This window comes from Barbus barbus (genome assembly GCF_936440315.1).
Source record: "Barbus barbus genome assembly, chromosome: 37".
Classification (NCBI taxonomy): domain Eukaryota; kingdom Metazoa; phylum Chordata; class Actinopteri; order Cypriniformes; family Cyprinidae; genus Barbus; species Barbus barbus.
Genome location: NC_136715.1, coordinates 16,101,751 through 16,123,400, shown reverse-complemented (window position 1 = coordinate 16,123,400; position 21,650 = coordinate 16,101,751). Strand labels below are relative to the sequence as shown.

General features: G+C 36.2%; 1 protein-coding gene across 5 annotated transcripts; it reads right to left on the bottom strand.

Moving 5' to 3' along the window:
* Nucleotides 1–666: 666 nt before the first annotated feature.
* Nucleotides 667–20,243, bottom strand: LOC306856671 (MYND-type zinc finger-containing chromatin reader ZMYND8-like). 5 transcript variants are annotated; one of them, XM_079396048.1, is made up of 20 exons: nucleotides 20,138–20,243; nucleotides 16,072–16,139; nucleotides 15,722–15,873; nucleotides 14,034–14,255; nucleotides 12,182–12,295; nucleotides 11,615–11,707; nucleotides 11,412–11,499; nucleotides 11,266–11,321; nucleotides 11,109–11,186; nucleotides 10,891–11,006; nucleotides 9,137–9,633; nucleotides 8,518–8,655; nucleotides 7,482–7,643; nucleotides 6,439–7,029; nucleotides 4,352–4,855; nucleotides 3,927–4,126; nucleotides 3,729–3,809; nucleotides 3,550–3,628; nucleotides 2,545–2,784; nucleotides 667–2,218 (listed from the first exon to the last, which is right to left on the bottom strand). In XM_079396048.1, the coding sequence occupies exons 1-20, from the start codon at nucleotides 20,149–20,151 to the stop codon at nucleotides 2,052–2,054; spliced, it is 3,660 nt and encodes a 1,219-aa protein (XP_079252174.1). In that variant the 5' UTR covers nucleotides 20,152–20,243; the 3' UTR covers nucleotides 667–2,051. The 5 variants fall into 5 exon arrangements, with proteins under 5 accessions (XP_079252174.1, XP_079252175.1, XP_079252176.1 ...); XM_079396049.1 differs by having other exon boundaries at nucleotides 3,927–4,123; XM_079396050.1 differs by having other exon boundaries at nucleotides 6,463–7,029.
* Nucleotides 20,244–21,650: the final 1,407 nt, after the last annotated feature.

Genomic DNA, 21,650 nt, shown 5'->3' with positions numbered 1-21,650 from the left:
TAGAACAGCGACGCAGTGTCTTGGGGGTGAAAATGCACCATCCGAGAATATCTGATATGCAGAAGTGCTGCTTGCCTGGTCAAAGCCATGCATGCAATACCCCTGGTACAATTTAATTATATTATTCTGATACGATTCTTTAATAATTGGGGGTCTGGATTTGGCGGAATTTACATATTTTATTGTTATTAGTAATAGTAGTCTGGCATTTGCATATGATATCTACACTGGGTATTATAGTAGACTAATTAAAATGCGTTATAAGAATTCTATATTTGATGCACTGAAGTTTCAGTAATGCATTTTCCATTTTTACACACCAGGATCTGTCTTTTTGACAGACACTTGAGTGCATATTATTAGAGAGGATGTTACACAAACATTAGATTCTGACATGCCTTGTTGCCTTCCTTCAGATTCAGCCATCAATACAAGATTTGGCAGCAAACAGATGTCCTCAAAAATATAAAGCAACAAGTCACCACAATCATTCTGTGGCAAAAACAAATCACTTCTTTTTAGAATTACACTTTAACACAACCCAGAAATATATGTAGCATACATAATTTCAAAGATTTTTGTGAATACTGTCACATTAAAACACATTCGAAGGTCCAAATAAAGTAGTTTTTTTATATATAGTCAGTCAAAGAATGACTCCAATGTGAAACCCTTTTATCAGGTGTTCTCTTTAATTCACTTGCACCATACAAAAACTATTAAATTACAATTCAGACCACCAGATCTTTATTTATATACAATATGTAAACATGGATCTGTTTTTCTTTAGACTGACAGCCACTCTCAACCGCTCTCCTTTTCTGTATATGGTTTGAAATAACATATGTATGCACTATTAACAGCATTACATACAGGAATGTTTCTGTTTGTGGTTCATAGATACAGTATCTTATGGGTTCTTAAGACTCTGTTCTTCAAACATTGAGAATACAGCATCGTATGAATGATATATGCAAAATTATAACTAACAAAAACAGCATTAAACAAGTACTTCCTTAATCATATGTACTGGTGTGAAGTTACAATCCTGTTAATATGAAAATGTAATTTAAAAAAATAAATTTAGCTAATGTTCAAATAAAATGAATTGGTACTTAAAAAAAATACTCATCTTAACAATTCTTTGACACCAACAATATAAACATGACAAAATCTACAATCATTTATCAATGATCTAACACTACCTTTCGACTTTAAGGTAAACTTAAAAAGAGAACCATGAGATCCTACTGATGTTACAAACTTCTACATCAACAGATCGCAGAAGTGAACAGCAGGCGAAACAGAAAAACCATACAGGAAATCAAACAAACAGAATCTCAGATTAATAATACTCGCTCTTATCTAGTGATAATACAGTTTTACAACATGTTTTAACCATCTCTTTTCCACGGAGACACACAATCGAACAAGGTAGTGATAAAGTAGTCATATTTTGCGAAACGGTGTTTAAACGATGCATCAAGATATAATGTAGTCTTTTAAGTTGTATATAACCAAATGTTCTTTTGATGAAATAGCACGAATAAGCTATGAATACAACACAATACTCTTCTTAAACTAAAACTAAAAATAACTACATTCTGTACTAGCTTTTGGAGCTGGAAATAAATAAATTTTAAAAATGTGACTCATCTTTGAAAGATTACCAGCAGATGAGGCTTTTGCATTTATTATAAATATATTTTGGCAACATTAAAAAGATAAACTTAGAAGTTATCAGAGCCCACGTACAAGACGACATTAAAAAATAAAATAAATAAACTGGTCTTTTTTGTTTAGAATCGAACCCAACAAAGCAGCAGACAACCCTCTCAAGCCTACAGAAGGAAATGTTTGAGTGGTCTTTGTGTCTTAGATTTGGAGCTTTCAGACAGTCATACACAGAAAAAACAAAACAAAAACACAAAAGCACAACCAGGCAAGATAAACGTTAGTTCAAACTATTTTTGTAGTGAAGAATTTGACAACATCTATGTACAGCTGTACAGACATAAGTGCTGATGTAGTGTATGTTTTGTACATGTGAGCTAGGACATAGTGACAGTGACACTGTCCTTGGCTTTATCCACTTCACTGTCTTTGTCTGCAGGTGTAGCAGATACAGTCTCTCTAGGCGAGTTGTTTGGCTGTCCATGGGCTTTGGGAGTAACGTCTGTGCCGCCTTCTGACTCTTGTTCTTGCTGTGATGATGTTGCTGGAATGCACAAAGTCATTTCACACACTACTTAAATACACCAGCGTTGAAAGTTGCTTTTTTTTAAATGAAAGAAATACTTTTATTCAGCAATCATGCATGAAATTAATGTTACAAAAGACTTTTAGAATACTGAAATATGTTATGGTTTCCATGAAAACCTGAAGCAGCACAACTGCTTTCAACATTGGTAATAACAAGAAATTTGTTTGAGCACCAACTCAGCATATTAGAATGATTTCTGAAGGATCATGTGACACTGAAGACTAAATATAAAATTAAATGCAGCCTCTGAACTATATATATAGTCTGATACTATGTCTTACCAGACTGTGTGCATGACTTCATGTGCTCAGGCCAGTGTGCTTGTTGGCAGGGATAGTCGCAGTAGCTGGTGTTCCAGCAGCAGTAGAAAATGGCTTCCTTTCTGCAGTTTGCACACCATTGCTTCTTTTTAGTTTCATCTACAGCTTGCTGTTTTTCCACCTCCATCTGTTTCTTGACCTCCGTCACGATTCGCTCTCGCTCCTGCTCAAGACTCTGCCTCATCTCTGCCATGGTTAGCTCTGAGTACATGACATTTAACAAATGTGGAAACACAAATATGCAGTCAGGATGGATTATTGATGCACAGTATTCTGGTACCATATCAGTATGGCCCTAGACGATCTATTTTATATTTCCCAAATTCCATTTTATTGTCTGTTTTAACTTTGCTAGATTCCATTTGAATGGTTAAATTCAATTTCAATTTCGTAAACAAAAAGCATGTCTAATTAATTGAAAATGTACAACAATTTATTACAACTTTAACAAAAATATAATGGTTAGGGCCCTATGAAATGTATTTTAGATTTTCCAAAATTTAAGTGCTATAACGTGCTTGACGTCATGTGTGCTTGAGTATGTGTAGTAAAGAAAATTGCATGTCATTCATTCAGACTTAATTAAATAGCATTTTTTTCTTGCACTTTAAAATTCACAGACACTAATTTATATCATGATAATTAGGTGTACTGCCAATTTTGATTTGTAAATTCATAATTTATAAATGACACATTCCGCATTACACTGTTTATGACCATTTTTATGACGGCCCATATTTTCCACACAGTGGAAATCCCAGGGATCTATATAATTTAACGGTCTATATCATTAAATCATTATTGGTGCATCCCTACATTAAATAAACTACACTAGTCAGCTTTTGAAGTGGATCAAAACCTTTCATCGAAGTTGTCCTAAAACACGTTCTTGTTTTAGGACAACTTTGATGAACTTTTTTTATCCACTTCAAATGTTGACTACTATATTATCAGAAAATCACATACCTAAATTGTGCTTCATCTCTGATAATTCTTGTTGATGCAGCCACTGCAGTTTTTCAATTTCAATTCGCAACCGTCTAATCTGTAACAGGATAAAAATGGATGTTTTATTCATAGTTTCAAGTTGTTAAATAATTCACCCATGCTTTGCACTTCTACAGATTTACTTAACCAATACAAACCTCTGCTATTGTGTTTCCCGACGTGCTTTTGGTAAGGTCATTATACATCTCATTCATCGTCCCTTTAATTGCATCCATGATCTGTTAAGAGTTTAAAAACAGTTGGTCAAACACATCAATAAGTACATTAATAGAACCATTAAATTGGTTTTCATCTAAACATATAGGTTGCAACCGCCATTTCCTTAGCGATCTCACTTTGTTAGTGTACTTTGCTATATCAGCTGCTACATCTGCAGATGTGGTGGGGATCTGGAAGTCTCCAGTTGTGGATGTTGATGAAGAAGAGGAAGAGGTGACGGTGGGTCCTGCCATCATGGGGGCCGATACGGGTGTGCTGGTCACCAGTGTGACGGCAGAGGTGGAGGTTGTGTGAGGAGAGTCTTTCTGTTGTACTGCTGGATAAACACAACTAACAATATTATTACAAAGTTTGGAACAATTAGGATGTTTTAATGCTTTTGAAAGCTTCTCTTATGCTCAGCAGAGCAGCATTTACTTGATTAAAAATAAGGTAAAAGAGTAAGATTGTGAAATATTATTGCAATTTTAATTAACTATTTTAATTACATATGATTAAAAACATATGACATTTATAGTATTAATTCAAATCGACTGCATACTTTTCACAGACTGTCGTGTTTGGTATCTGGTGCTGGATGAAGGCTGCGGTCCCGTTGAGGATGAGGAGACCTGCGCTTGCTGCTGCGGTTGTTGGCTGCGCTGCACCTGTGTTAACACCTGCGCCTGTGTGGCTGGTTGCATTTGGCCCTGCTGCTGTCTATGCACTTTCTGCATGTGCCACTTTTGAGAGGACGTCTGAAACTTGGTGGTGGGGTTCCACACGACGGCCTGCTGCACCACAGGTACAGTCTCTCGGGGCAGTAAGGGCCGCTGCTTCTTTATTGTGCTGGTGGAGATGGGTGAGGAACTGTTTGCGGTGGAGGGAGTGGTGATGGGGAGGGTGGAGGAGGCTAGAGTGGTGCTGGTCTGAGCTGCTGTGAGGGGTATTATGTTAAGCGGTACGGCCAACAGGGACGGAGATGGGTCCTTAACAGTCGGGGAGGAAGAAAGGACCGTTGAGTTTTGAGACTGGGTTAGACTGCTTGAAATTGGAGTGGCTTTACCTGCAATCAAAGAAAATGAGAGCATGAAACATGGTTATTACAGTTAACCAAAAACCATAAAAACACTTCTCGTTTTAATTTAGTTTAACCTGATATACTAAAATAACTAAAACACAACAAAATTAACATTATTAACAGATATCAAAAATACTGATAAAATGTCAAAAACACAATAAAATGACCAAAACTAATATAACTAAAATGAAAACTGAAAATATAAAAACCATTATAAAAAAAAATTCTAAGAATTTTTCAAAACGACGTTGTTGGATTGTCCAGTTGAACCTACTTCTAAATCCTCCCCATTTAAAAATGCACTCAGTCATTTATGTTAATAAAAATGGCCTAGACTTGAGTAATACATACATGGGCATGAAATATTGATTTAAGAAAAATGTTTTTAGCTACAAAAACGTCTACTCCAACGTACAAACCTACTGACATAGAAACAAGACAAAGACTACAATATGACGGTAATATTAATAAAAAACTTTTCTGAGGGGATTTTCAATTTCATCACAATCATTAACGGAGACAAAAGATGGCGCAGTTGCGTTTGTTTGAAACGAGAGAGCGATTGACAACATCAGGCAAGATAAAACGTTTTCGCTTACCATCCCATTGTATAAATTTGCAGTCACATCATTTATTTATTCTGTAAGTGAAAATGTCTGATAATAATGGGGTTACTTAGTAGTATAGTAGCAGCAAAAGTAGCATTCATCATGTAGCGATCAGCATGAAGGACCTCAGATCCATGTAAAATAAATCTAATAAAAGCAGTTTTATTTTATGTGGATCTGGGTTGCTTTATAGATGTAATTAAGTTATACATACAAATTATATATTAGTTATTTCTTTCAATATTTCTTTTATTTTGAATTACTTTATAAATAGAATTACTGAGTGCACCTTTAAACATCAACTCTCATGTGATCGGCTGAGATTTTTATTGTTTTGCACACTGGTTCACTTTTAAATGTTAACATACAGTGGTGGCGAAAATTATTAGAACACCTGACAGATCTGAAAATATTGAGCTTTTTTGCCTCCAAAACATGATTTCATTTCATAATGTTCATGAAACATGCAGATGGTTGCTCGGAGCACATCAAATATCAGATGTCAGAGTGGTACTGTTTTTATCTACTTTTATCTTTCATATTTGGTATGTCCACCTTTTGCAGCAATTACAGCAGCACATCTCTCTGGTATAGTGTCAATATATTTCCTGAGAACTAACTAATGTTATCCCATGCCTTCTAAAAACTCAAGCCAAAGGCTTTCCTTTGAATATACAATAGATCTGTCCAATTTATTTTCCAACTCGCCCCAAATTTGCTCGATGGGGTTGAGGTCCAGATTTTGAGGGGGCCAGTCCATCATTTTCAATGTTCCAGCAGATTCCTTCAGTCACAGGCAGTTCCGGCAATAGTTAGTTTATGGGTACTGTAATGGCCAATTCAACAAAAACAACTGAAACTTCTTAAATATGCCAAGTGTTCTAATAATTTTGGCCACCACTGTAAAACTTACTTGATGCTGCTGGTCTAATAGCAACTGGCTGGCGACTTAATACTTACACTGATTCATGAAGGAAATCTGACCTTCAGGTTTGGAGGCTGTGGGCTCTTTGAGTGCGGTGACAGCGGCTGAATCTTTCCTGTTCCTCTTCCTCTCCTTCCCTGTCTGCTCTTCTCCCAGGTCGATGACCAGCTCCCTCTCAGAGTCTGAGTCCATGTCTACATCCACAGATGCTGGCTGCACGGCCTCTTCAGAGCCCTTGGGTTTCTCTCTGGAATCTGGGGATGCGGGAGCAGCTTTCGGTTTCTCAGGAGGTTCTTTCTCGGAATCCATACCTGGTTTGTCTTTAGCTATAGGCTCAGAGGTGCTTGTCTTTTGGCTGGTTTCTCCTTTGGTTGCTGTAATGGCTGTTGCAGCAGACTCTGTGCTGTTGTCTTTGTCCTCACCAGTAGCCACCGATGGTTTTGACTTTTTCTTGGGTGGCTCTTTTTCATTTTTATCATCAACTGCATTTTTGTCGTCTTGGCCACTCTTAGATTTCTGTTCATCATCGCTGCCATATTCACTGTCGCTGGAGTCAGACTTGTCGGATTCCTCTGAATCACTGTGCTCTACTCCTTTATACACATCCTCAGATATTTCGTCTATACCTGTGAGACAGAGTTAATGTTTAACCTTCAGGAACGTAATACAATGGCTGCACATTCTCCAATAAAATTTGAAAAGTTAAAAAATTTATCATTATTTTTTGGAGGGGGGGGGGGGGGCAGTTTCATTATATTTAGAATTTAAAAAATGCTATTCTAAAAACTATTAGATATTCCAGAAGGTGTAATGAGTTAAGCAAAACTGTATTTTACCTAACGGGGAATATATAGGCATAATTAGTCAAAAATGATTGATGTTTCGTCACAAAACCACATTGGACTAACAAAACAAAAACTTCTTAAGAAGCATAAGAAAATACATCAGTAGAGTTTTAATAGAATGGTTTGTGACTGGCAGCAAAACACTGGAAGCTGTTGCAATTGCGATTGTAGGTCAATTTATACTGTCAAAATGGCTGATGACGTAACCTTGACAGATTTCAATCTGAACTGACCCAGCTGTGCTTTGCAGCTCTCGATGGTCTTATCCAGGTTGAGCTGGAAACGGCTCCTGATCCGTCTCTTAGGGGAGGTCAGGGAGGGCTGAGCCCCCTGCTGCTGTTGTTGCTGGACACTTTCACTCAGCTCCTTCAGGTCCATCTCTGCCTTACTACGATCTGAAAGAGATCACAAGGCTCTCACTAGCCCATTATGAGCATATCTAAAAGCATACAGAGTTTTACATCGAGTTTTACATTTTAATTCATGACATCTTTTTTTGCGCTACAAGATGTCATGTACAAATAATTTCTAGGAAGAAAGGCTTTTTGTGGAATAACAAAAATTAATTATCCACATTGAAACTTTAATGTCTTATTGTGAAGAAATGTTTTGTTTACTTGCACACAGGACAACATATTGCCTTGTTTCTGTTCACATTGTACATTTATTATGTTATATTTATATTTTAAACAATTTTATGCACATTGTATACTGTTGTCTCAATACATACATTAATTTTAATTTATTGCCTTCAGTTTAAAGGAGAACAGTAGGCAGGATGTGATATAACATATGCTTTACATATGCTACCATTCAAAAGTTTGGAGTCAGTAAGATTTTTTTCCCCTTTTATTCTGGAAGTATGCATTCAATTGATCAAAAGTGGCATTAAAGAAAAATACTTCAAATAAATGCTATTCTTTTGAACTTTGTACTTATCAAAGAATCCTGCACAAATATTGTGCTGTGACTGTACTGATTTCAACACTGATAATAATAAGTAATGTTTCCTGAGCAGAAAATCGGCATATTAGAAGACTGGAAGTAATGATGCTGAAAAGTCCAAGCTTTGCCATGACAGAAATAAATTATATTAAAATAGGAACAGTTCATTCACAATATTTCTGTAAAAACTGTGCTTTCCATCAAATAAATGCAGCATTTGAAAAATATAAAAAAATCTTATTGACCCCACACTTTTGGCTATCATCAAATAAAACAATTAATCAAAGAAATAATCAAAGGATTAATCAACTGAAGGAAGTTTACCGAGGTTGAGGTTGAGGATGCTGCTTGTAGTGGGGGTCTTCTCCTGTTTAACAGGGGTGCTGGGAGCCGGTGAATGGAAAGGCTTAGGACTCTCTAAGGTGTTTCCTGTGAGGCCTGCTCTAGGAGGAGCAGGCGATGCTGTAATAGCAGAAATGAGCTTTAATTATACATACCGCTGTTTAAATATTATTATGAAATGTATTTTTGGTCACACTTTATTTTAAGGTACAATTCTCGCTATTAATAATCTATTAACCACAACTTTTGCCTCAAACTCCTAATTTGCTGCTTATTAATAGTTAGTAAGATAGTTGTTAAGTTTAGGTATTGGATAGGATTAGGGATGTACAATATGGTCATGTAGAATATGTGCTTTATTAGTACAAATAAACAGCCAATATGTTAATAATAGTCATGCTAATAAGCAACTAGTTGATAGTGAGAATTGGTGCCTATACTAAAGTGTTACCGCATTTTTTTTTACAGTCTGAAACTATAGCACTAGATGTTTTTTGGCAGGTTGCTTCAGTTTCTACTACATAGCTCTATTTAATTTGTTTAACATGTGAACAGTACATACGCTACACAAAGCAGCAGTGTGTTTTAATGTTCTATATACCAGTGCTGTCCACTGACTCCTCTCCAGTGTTGTAATGTGGCAGAGCCGCTCTCGCATGACCTTTCTCTGCAGTCTCCTGTTCTCCATCAGATCCCGTATGGGCAGAGGAGTTAGTGCTCATTGGTGAACGAGGCATGTCCGTCATTGAGATTCGCCTTCTTGTTCCACTCCCTACGTTTCCACTGGACACCATGCTCTTTCCCACGAGCAACTTAGGAGATGCGGTTACATCAAAGCTGAACTTGATCTTCTCCTGTTTTTCAGGTTTGACGGAGCCCGCGCTAGGGTTTGCGGGATCCAGGAGCATCTGGAACTGGTTGTCTGGTGTGTAAGGTGTGCGGAATGGAGCATAATTGAAGACTCCGAATTTTTTCCGGATGTTCTCTACATATACTTCCATCTCCTGCATGGCACTGTTGAAGATGCTCTTGGTCTTCTTCACAGAGAAGGGGATCTCTTTGGACATGAGGTAGCAGTTGTTAATAGGAACCCAGGCCCTTTAAATAAAAACAAATAAATTAGAATAAAATTAAGTCATGCTTGACCCCAAGTATTTTCTATCAATTTTGTGAAGTGTAAATGTACATTTTCTAAAAGCATCACAATATCATTCACAGCAAATTAAAACATATTAGTTTTAGTTATGAGAAATGGTATTTTGGAGAAATGTAGGGCTGCAACATCTAATTGATAATATTGCACAAAAAAAAAAAAAGTATTAGTTGGGTCTGTGCACATAGAAGCTAAGTAACATGTTTTATGTAAACACAAAAATTAAAAAAATACAAATTAAAAATTAAAAGGCAGCACAATAAGTTTTAAATGGCAATAAAATAATTAAAATATGAATTTTGATGAAGTAGAGTTTAAATTAATAATATTTCATTGAAACCCTGCACGTAACATGTAATGAAACTGTACTGTAACAGGATACAACATTAAGAAGTTTCTTACTTTTATAGAATAAAATAAGTAATTTTTGTAATAACGTAACATTCGTATTTAAACCTTTAATTGCTAGCACAGTTACATTCAGAAAAGTAGGGCTGCAAAATCCAATAAAAATTGCAGCAAAAATTATTTTATTATTTGGGTCTGTGCATACAGAAGCTCAGTAACATTGTTTTATAAATAAATAAATGCAAAATTTAATTAAATGTTAATACAATAATTAAAATATTAATTTGATGAAGTACTTATTTAAAGTTTAAACTTAAATTAAACTTTAAATTCAATTATTAATACTTAATTGAAATCACGCTTGTAACATGTAATGGAACTGTACTGTAAAAGTAACTGTAATAGGATATTAATTTAAGAAGTTTCTTACTTTTATAAAATGATGTATTTTTTGTAATAATGTAGCATTCATATTTAAACCTTTAATTGCTAGCAGTTACATTCATACATCTATATAAATTTGTAATATTTATGATTACATACATGATTAATATTAGTTACATAAATCTTATGTATATATGTAATATTATTTATGCAGCAATAATTATAATATTTAATACACTTATAGACTTCAGAACACTGGGCAGAATGTGGAATAACTTTTTTTAATACTATAATAATAAAAAATGTTTTATCCAAGTAATCCGTCAACCTGTAAATGTGCTGTCAAAATCCTATTGTGCAACACTGCTGACTGTCACTTCTGGTAAAAACTCAGGTTAAAAATGGAGCAAACTAATTTATTGCTTGGCATTTTGTGGATGGTTAAAAGGACCCAGTTCAGCAGTCCTCACCTGTCATGCTGCCCAAAGAACCGTGCATCCACTTGTCCATCTTTGTCTCGAAGAGCTTTAGCAGGCCAAAATGGGAATCCCTTCAGCTTGGCCCAGACCAGAGGGTGGGGGTTGCTCTGATAATGTGATGCATACAAAAATTGCATGAACAGATGGTTAACTCACACTAGTTACTATGTAACGAAGGAATTTCATTTTGTTTAGTCTAATACACTCACACATGGTTCACAAAACCAGTTGTCCCTTTTCTGGCATGCAGAGAGATAGCACTCTGGACAGACCTCGATCTCATTCATCTGAAAAGTAACTTTTTTTTTAAAAACTGGCACTGAATAAAACGTTTGCGTATTTTGGCTTATAATTTATAGTACATACTTCATGTTCACAGATCTTTACAATAACTTTAGCCGTTGCTGTAAGTTTATGGTTGCCTAAGAGAAAAACAGACGCAAAGAGTTTTAACAAAACAAACATTCAGCAGAAACAAATTTGACAATACTGTTGACCCATTAGCCACCGACCTCCATTATAAATGATGCAGTTGTGCAAAATCCACTTCACATCAGCCAGGAAAGCCTCAGTGGAGCCGTACATTTTCTTTTTAATATTCTGAATAATACAAAAATTGAACACACTAATAAAACACTTTTATAAGATGCCAGATATTATACATTCCTAAGAACTGAGTGTGTCGATTTTTCAGGATCAAATGCTTCACTTTCACCTTTTCTAAAGTGCAGAGATCCATTGGATGAAATATATACTCTGCATAATCAGGATGCTGTTCCAGCGACACCGGCTTCTGAAACGGCTCAGTCTGAAGAAAAGAAAGAAATATTTTGGCATTGAAGTTAAAAATTAAAAAACAAATTGTAATACCTGAATAACTGTCGCAGTATTTGTTTACCATTCATTTTTGGCAACCAGTGCTTCCCGTTTCTTACGGTAATTTGAATAGGATATTGCATGCACAGAATGACACTTGTGTTGGCATGCCATTTAAAAAGCACTTGCAACCCAACCAAACAAACCAAATTGTGATGTGAAAAGCTCTAGTGTGAAAGCAATCCTAAAGAGCACCACTGAGATATTCATGAAGCTTTTCAGGTGGGCAGAATGTGTCTTAAATGTAAGACTCTCAATTCATAATGAAGTGTACAATGTTAAAAAAGTGGTAAAGCAATACAATGTCTGATAGCTGCATTGTTTTTGTGCTAGATCTAGGCACAACTCTCTAATATCATGGACTAAATCATAGATCTGCAGAGCCATGGAAACTAATGAAACTTACCCCAGGCTGCTTCATCTTCTGGAGAGCAAACTTCAGCAGGAAAGACAGCTGGTCCAATGTGAGCATCGTCATAGCTTTACTCTGAGTCTCTATGCACTCTGCAACTGTTATTTTCTGTAAACAAAAGTGAGAAACATTTGAAGCTTTATTTTCATGCAAATATTAAATCCAAATATTAAATCCATATCATAAAAAGCTGAATTTTATTTCTTTTTTAAGCTGCAAAAATGAATCATTCAGATATCATTGGCATCATATGCCGCCAGTTACAGCTTATGCTTAGTATTCAGCAATTACTCATTTAAAATGCAAAAAGTGATGCAGTATAGAAGCAAAATCAATCATTCTAAAATTAGAAAGGGTGGAAAATCGTCAAGCAAATCTCAAGTAAAAAAATAACAAAATAAAAAGTAAATTTAGCTGATAAATAAATCAGCATACTTCCCCAGTTGATTGATTACATTAGGAATTACGAATTTTTTTTTTGTATTACCATGTTTTCTAAAATGTCATGTTTAAGTATATACAAAACTGGCATTAAAAGCATTTAAGTATTCAAATCTTAGATGTTTATTAAGATCCTTCTATTATCTATTGAAACCCACAATAATATTTAAAATATTAGTAACCTTAACATATATGAAATCATCATTTATTGGGTACTTTCAATTGGGAGGTGGCTGTCCTGAACTCTAACCCCTAAATTTCAACTTACAAAGATGATATTGAAATAATTTGTTTGTTTTTTTCCATTGCTGTTTTTGAAAGTATCTTTTTGATTCTTTTAAAAAGTGAAGTTCAGAAAAAATATTTATTTTCTTTGTAAATTATAAAACATATATACATATACATAACATATACATACATACATATATATATACATACATACATATATATATATATATATATATATATATATATATATATATATATATATAAAAAAGAAAGTGTCCCACATTTTTCATGTCACTACCGAAACAGTGCATGTTTTAGTCTATTGGCCAAGACTGATTTTAACTAAACCCATAAATTTACGATCAGGAAATAATTCCTGTGTCCTCCTCTCTCATAGCTACAAGGTGTGAGTAGATAGGTCTCATCATTATGAGGTAAATGTGTTAAAAAATCTGAAAAATCTGTGTGTAACTTTAAGGAACGTCATTACCGAATTTTACCGATTTTTTTTTTGTAGTTTAGTATGTTTTAGTATGCGAGATAAATTCTGTAATGTGATGTGGTTGCTACCAAAGCTTTACTGCCACTACCGAAACATGGGATGTTTTGTCAAAAATAAAGTATACTGAATTATCAACTAAGATGTTATAGTAGTTTTTGGTTCAATGTGTATTCAAACTAATGAATCCTTTATTTTGAAATCAGAATGATCAACTTTTTGCATTTTACACAGAAAAAATGCATTCAAAATACAACCAATCTTATAAATTACGCTTGAAATATTGTTAAAAATTTTATTATGGATTTACCTCTGAGAAAAAATTCATAAAATAGCAAAAAAATAAAATATTTACAATCTCAATATAACCCTTCTAATTAAATTATTATTACTGTGTTTTGGTAGTGATAAATTTGGGGAGAGAACAAACCTCTCTAAAAAACCTTCAGAATAAACATGGAGCAAAGTTTGGTGTATGTAAGTGCTACCGAAGTCATGGGGGAGGGGGGAATCAGAAAACAGCTTTAAAGATATGTATTGTATTTGAAATCCTGACAAAAATAGAGAAAGTACATTTTTGCCTGTAGTATCTTGCCCTAAATAAAATATTTACAAATGACTAACAATCTGCATTGTGAAAATAATTTTTTTACAAAGTGGAGCCGCATGCGCCAGTACCTCACATTCAGGGCAGAACCAGTCTCCTTCAGGCTCTGCAGCCAGTTTGAGGCACTTAGCGTGGTAGACGCGCGGGCAGAGCTCACAGCAGAGCACCTGGCCCTCGCGGTGGCACACCCAACAGTAGAAGTCATTCCGCCCGTCCTGCGGTACAACATCAACAGGGTCTGTGGTGAGTGCAGGCTGCTTCACATAGTAAAAGGGACCATGTCTTAGTTCTGACTGGAATGCGGGCGAGAGAAACAGAGGGTTGGGGTTTCAAAACATGGGTATTAAAGATAAGAAGACAAAACCAACAGGCACAAAGGTTATTGATCAGAAAGTGGCATGGAAGGACAGAAGAGGGCAAATGTAGACTAATGAGCATTGAATTAATGGCATTCAACCTGAAACGTGAAAGTAAATGCATCGTTGAGAAGGAAACAAGCTTAGGACTAATAATTAATTGCAGCTGCATTACGGGCTGTCCCTGGATACACATTTCTGCTTAGCTTGCATGACAGCCACCAGCCTTGTGTTCGTTTGGCTGGGCTCATTATATTAAGGCATGGACCTTAGGTTGTTTGCAAAAATTTATTTCACTCTCGAAAGATGACACTTTTATAGAAGCTAAAATCTTTTGTTTGGATCTCCTCCAAAAGCAGTAGTGGTCCGCTCGAGGATTTATCAATAACCTATACAAGGGCTTGACAATAAGGATGGTCTGTTTGCATATGGTTGCTGTTAAGCAAACACTCATGGTGTGAGACGCTGAAAAACAGTGGATGTGATGATGCTTAAGGTGTGATGCAATGGCCACATCTATCAAAACACGTATACCAACAGGTCACAAATAAAGCAAGAACACAGGAATGCATTAATCATTGATAAACTCTTGCTACTATAATAGCCTAATAAAACAGACCTTTTGATTTAATATTCATTGATTTAATTATTTCATTTTGAGGACATCAGTCCTTTACGCACTTAAGATGTGGCTTTGCCTTTATGTAAATATAGCTGTTATTCAAATTATAAATCTATATAAGTTACTTAATTCTTAAAAACAAAAGTACAAACTTGATGTTTTAAATTGCTAAAGATAATGCACTTAATTTGATTTAATTTAAAACCTTTGCTAAAAACAGCAAAATGATTCATTTTCTTGTTGCTAAAACATCAGCAAAATGTTTGTTTCTTCAAGCAAGTATGCTTGAAAAACAACAGGAAAATTAAGTATTATTTCATTTTTAGAGTCTGCATAAATCTGTTAATTGTAAGAACAATTATGCATTACATTACGTTTATTAATTTATGTTAAAACGTTTAATCCAAATGGATGAAAATGTTATATGCTAATGACTAAAATGAAATAAATGTAACAAAACATTGCATTATTAATTGCATTATCAATTGACAAAGCTGTTGGCAGATTTTGTAACATTTGCCAAAAGTGCACACAAATCTTAAAAGTGGCCAAATATAAGGTAGACTTCTTTACAGGTTTACAAATGAGCTGTTAATTTGAAAAACAAGTGACCCTGAGTGATCTATATTTTAATGAATACCATCAAATCTTGCAGTGTATCACCACAAAGGCACCCAAAGGACAAAAAAACAGCAACAACAAAAACAGATGGACACTGAAATTAGTGAATGACGTACATCCCGGACTAAACAAGGGCTTGTATAAAGAGCAAAAGTTGCACCTGGTCTTTATTGTTATTAACAGCTCCTGGCTTCTTCTTCTTTTTTACAGGACTAGAGGAGGATTCAGAAAGTGAGTGTCCATTTGAGGAGTGAGGAGGGCTGGAAACCTTGCGCTTAGGGACGGTCTTTTCTGCTGACCCTTGATCAGAGACTGCACAGTAATGGCACAAATTACTGACATGAACGTAGAGATAAAACGGCACATATAAACTAAATCATACTGAAAAAATTAAATCCGACTCAAAGCATCAACAAATATGAATGACTAACTTAGCTGACATTTCTGCACCCTTTTGACACTTGAATGTGGAAATAAATGTGGCACTCTCACACAAAGGACCATTCTCACCCTTGGATCGTGTTGCGATTTCCATCCCTTCAATTTCATCGGACTCCTTCCCTCCTCCTTCAGCCAAACTGCCACAAAGTAGAAAGAAAAAATATATATATTTTGTATACCTGCTGTTTTGTCATTTTGGCACCTGTATTTCTCATGCCATTCTTTTCGGTAAAAGAAATTGCTTTACTAAAATTACGCTTGAATTTTTGTTTTTTACCTTAAGTGGGAATGTGTTTGGCAACAGTGGACAATGAAATCTAACATAACTTCACCATTTTATCAAACATCAAGCAAGCAAATGTCTTCATATAGTACTTCGCTGAATTTAAGTTTTATTTCAACAGTCTGAATGCAGAAGAGAAGGAAGTTCACCGTGAAAGAGAGCTTTGACATCAAATTCACAGCATGGCCTCCATCAGACACAACAAAATATACTTATTCTCCACTCCTAACAAATGCTAAACTGAATCTTATTGTTGTAGAAATCAAACATTAAGAATAAGCAGATTAAATAAAACATTTTGTGTCAGGTGTAACTTACAAATGAGTATTTGATACTAAACAAATCAGCTTGTGGCATTTGCTGATGGTTTCGTTAACAAGTGACATGGCATAAAAACATCAAATTTTATGTAAATATATACAAAAAGGGCAAATCATTTTCATTTCAGTAAACAATCCAAGAACACAACAGGCAACCCAGTTTAATTATACACTGCAAAAACTAGATAAATACTATCTAAACATTTCTTCAAAACAAGATTGTTGCTTCTCAAGTAAATATCTAAATTCAAGAATATTTGTACTGAAACAATACAAAAATACTGAGTAAGAAAATTATATTTTGCAGTTTATTACTGCTTGAAGTAGCGCCAAGATGCTTTCCACTCACTGCCAAGAGAGAACTTTCTATTAGAAACCCCAATAAACACACAAATGCCATCTGAATAAGATATGCACATCAGACCGATGGCCCACAACTCATCAGATTGAGCGATGTTTGATGCCAATGCTGAACCTCTGTGGAAATTTCAATTTGAGACCTTCCAAGCGACATAACGTTTCCCATCATTTTGCAGCCTGAGCGGTTTTAAAAAAAGCTCCTTTTCTCTCCTGATGCCTGTGTTATTACCACCCCCACCCCCACCCCCACCCCCACCATGTCTTGTTCAAGAACAGAGGAACAGAGAACATCCATGAACAAACCTCAAGATGATCAGAGAATCACACTGTTATTGACATTTACCAGGCCTACCTAATGCACTTGCCCTGATGTGGCAGTGATATCTTGCTCCATCCCACACCCCCGACCTTCAGAGGTGCAGATGGGGAGGGGGTGTGTTGACAGCATGCACAAGGCAAACATCTGTAGAGCTTGAGCACTTGCCATCTTGGCCTTCTCACGTCCAACCTACACGCACCATCCACTCCCCACCCGTAGCAGAATCCAGTTCCTCTTACGCAAACAACAACCCGAACACATGAGTTAAAAATGGCAAAATACAATCACAGATACACCTATAACCTTACCCTTAAACAAGCTTCCTCCCCAAAAACACACAGTCACACTAGCATTGTATGACTGTCCATCTAAAAACTGACATATAATAACAGCATACCTTTTTCTTTACAGGCACAGTACACAGATTCTTCAGGCTGAGCCTTTTGAATGGTTTTTTTTCAGATATAAAAGGCAGTGAGGGATGAGACAAAGATAGGTGCAGAATTTTCCAGAAGGGCCTTGCTCTCCCTGCTGCTCTCAGAGCGATTGTCAATCTTTAACCTCAGCTGTATGCTGCCGATTGGTTTGAGAGCCACACGGAGGCGCGTGATTGGGCGGCTGGCGCTGTGTGCCACACAGGCTCTCCCTGCTCTGATACACTGCTGCAATGCAGGGAGGGCTGCTGCCATTCACCGGGAAAATGCTCGTATTCTACCATGAAAAATAGCGGTGTGAATAAACACGGCATTTAGATGTTTGGGCAAACATGTTAGATAGTTTTATCCCCCCCCCCCCCCCCTTCTTGCAGTCACGGTGAAGGGCGACCATTTTGTTAAGTAGGAGCTGAACGGAGATTTGACAAATGAGCGGCTCGCAGGAATGCAGCAAGGGCCTTGTAAACACCAAGATACAAAGAAAAGGCTGGAAAATGTATCCGGAGTCGTGGTAAATTGCAGGTCTTGGGAATACTCCTTATGTGCTGTCATTTAGCTGCTCAAGGCTGCAAAATGAGCTCATGTACCCACTAAAAATAATTTCAACGGAAAAAAAAATTGTGTATTTATTAGTAATAAAAAAAATATAAAATTCTTCAAAAAAGCCTTTATTAAATATATGCATTTTTTTCACCTTGAAAAACTATATTACAACTTTTTTCACAATGATGATTAAAATGTGTTCGCAATTTGTAAAAAAGAAAAGTGGTACATGAGACTTTTTGGAGTGAAATACATTTAAACATCTTAATTGTTTTTAACAACAAAAATTTATAATTTAATATTTTAGAAATACGTTTTTTAACATGGTAACTTTGATTTGTCTACAACTAATAATGAAGTGAAGTGACATTCAGCCAAGTATGGTGACCCATACTCGGAATTCGTGCTCTGCATTTAACCCATCCAAAGTGCACACACACACAGCAGTGAACACACACACACACCGTGAACACACACCCGGAGCAGTGGGCAGCCATCTATGCTGCGGCGCCCGGGGAGCAGTTGGGGGTTCGGTGCCTTGCTCAAGGGCACCTCAGTCGTGGTATTGAGGGTGGAGAGAGCGCTGGACATTCACTCCCCCCACCTACAATTCCCCGCAACCTTTGGATTACGAGTCTGACTCTCTAACCATTAGGCCACGACTTCCCCAATAATAATAATGCTTTTAAAATTATTACCTATAATTCAAATGATTTGTTTTGATAATTTGTGCTCTTTTTTTAAACAACCAAACTTAACCACCCCCCTCAAATCTCAACAGTTAAATAATAAATCGCATTTCTAGAAGTATAAACTCAAAACAGATATCATGAACTCACAAGTGCCTGATACTGTCAGTCAGACAGGTGAAGCCGATGAACAATCAGGTTTAATCACTTGTGACAAACTGTCAAACACGCAGGTTATTTTGCTGACAATATGTTCTTAACTTGCTATAGCAGTAAAATAAGAACAACAATTTGACATTATGGTTGTGGAAAAACACCACTAGTCCACTGCTTTGACCTTCTGATCAGACCCCTGCTGTAGTAAATACAGTATCCAATGACTGAAATATTTGAAATGCTGGCAACAAATGTGACATCAAGTATGCCACATTAAGAAAAAATGCTTGCATTCACAGACACAAAAACAGTCTTTGTGGTTGCACAGTCGAAAGCGGAAGTCTGTCTGAAATGGCTGCCAGCTCATACCACAACTAAGTTTTGATAAAATGCCTGGCCTGTACATAGTCTTTACAACCTGAGTCAACAGACAGAAGCCTGTAGATATTTAACCAAGAAAGGCAAACACAAGACTAAATCACCATCTATATGCATCTGTTTATAGAAAAGAAAGTCTCTTCTATTTCAAATCCAATAACTCTTTGCTTCTGCTGTGTGCTTCTGCAAATTAGGCCTATATCCTGAGCAAAATGGACATTCAGCATTATGTCAGCCATTGAAAAGTGTTCCCTTAATTTGCAACCTGAGCCAAAACTGCTGCTCGATCTTTCTGCCAGTCTACATGTGCGCTTCCTCTTACAGTCTGTACTGTCTGCTCCTCAGGGCCTTCCATTTTGAGAGGTCTGGCCTGTGACACAACTGTGCTCCTCTCCCGCTTTAGAGAAACATTACTAGGAGAGAGACCAGGAGAGGCCATTTTGGTCACAGTGTTAGCATAGGTCAGCCATGCGAGCCTGGAGACTAAAACACAGTGTGAGTGTGATTTCTGAGTTGCCAGGATCCAGCTCTTTGGTGTTGGGACAGGTTTTTGTCCCGTCTCTCAGAAAATCCTGTATTTCTGCATGACACAATTCAACCATTAGCATGAACAGGTAGTGTACAAAGCATATAAGCAATGAAAAATCTCTTACCTCTGTGGATGCATGGCTTAAAACAGTGAGTAATTTCAATGCTTATTAAAACATGGAGGACAGCCCTCCCTCTCTCTCCACAGCAGTCTCTGCTCACCAAGCCAGCAAAGCCAACATTCTGATAACAGCTATGAAAGCCCTTCTGTGATTGGCCGGTTTGTACAGCCAGGATGAAAGGCAGCCTCTGATTGGCTGACGGGTTTCCTGAGTAAATGTCTTTTGTTCAGTGCAGAACAGGCTGTGGCAGGATTGTGAACTGAAAAAGGAGCTAGGCCTTGATGTGTACAGCTAAAACTGAGCTAAATTACTTACAGTCAACCTCTTGTTAAAGGCGTTTTACGTTAAATTAAAACAAATAATTACTGAAATAGTAAAAAGGTGTCACTATACACAGACAAGGCCTTGAGTGCTAAAATTAAACTCGCTAACTGAGAGGAAAATCAAACTTAAATGCTAAATATTAAGTTCATCTATGTTTTTCAGCCTTAATACATATATTTGGATACATATACAAATTTGCTAATCATTCACTACTTCATTACCTCTGAATCATTCACTAATTCTTACCACATCATTGATTCTACAAAGTCATTTCTTCATAACAGCTTGGGATGGTTATCTAGTTTCTTTGAGTACATTAGTGTTAAGAGTGATTTCTACTTGAACAGTAAACAGAGAGCCTTAAAGGGACAGTTCCCCCAAAAATGAAATTTATGTCATCATTTAATCACTCTCAAGTTGTTCCAAACCTGTATGAGTTTCTTCCTTTTATGAAACATAAAATACAATATTTTGGCAACTAAACAATTGCTGGTGCCCAATGATTTCCATAGTATGGGAAAAATACAAATCAATTTTGACCAGCAATGCCTTAAGATATCAGACTCTGATTTTTCATCTTTAGATTAAAAACTCTGTTCTGTCAGAGGAGGATATCAAACGTCTTTGTTATTTTGAGCCTGTTTTTGAAAAAATATTGTTTTCATTTGTCATGTGTCTCCTAACAATGCATGTTTCTGTGTAAGTTTGTTGTGTTCTGATTCTCTGAATGACTGAACAGTCTGGTAGTGTGTGATCCTCAGTTGTTTTATTGTATACTACAGTTGGGTAAATGTATGACACCTAGTGTTTTAAAAGCTGTTCAGATTTGAAAAGCCCTGTAGTGTATTCAATCCTTAATTTATACTCAAAATGCCATGACCATATGTTTCCAACAGATCTGAGGGGCTGGGGCTTGGGCACAGCTTATCTAAAACCCACTCTAGTTAAACATGTTCTGAAGCACCTTGCAGTGAGTCAGCTGCCAAAACACACCCCACGCTTGTTGTCTACTTACAAAACCAGACTTTGTGTTTTAACATCTAAAATGAACCAACACTTGCACATTTAATCAAGGGAAAATCCTAGTTTTACAATGAGTATGCAAACATGACTAGATGATCCATATTACACATTTTGATTTTTACATTTTCTTGCCCATGCAAATCTCACTAACACAATACCAGGTTGCCAG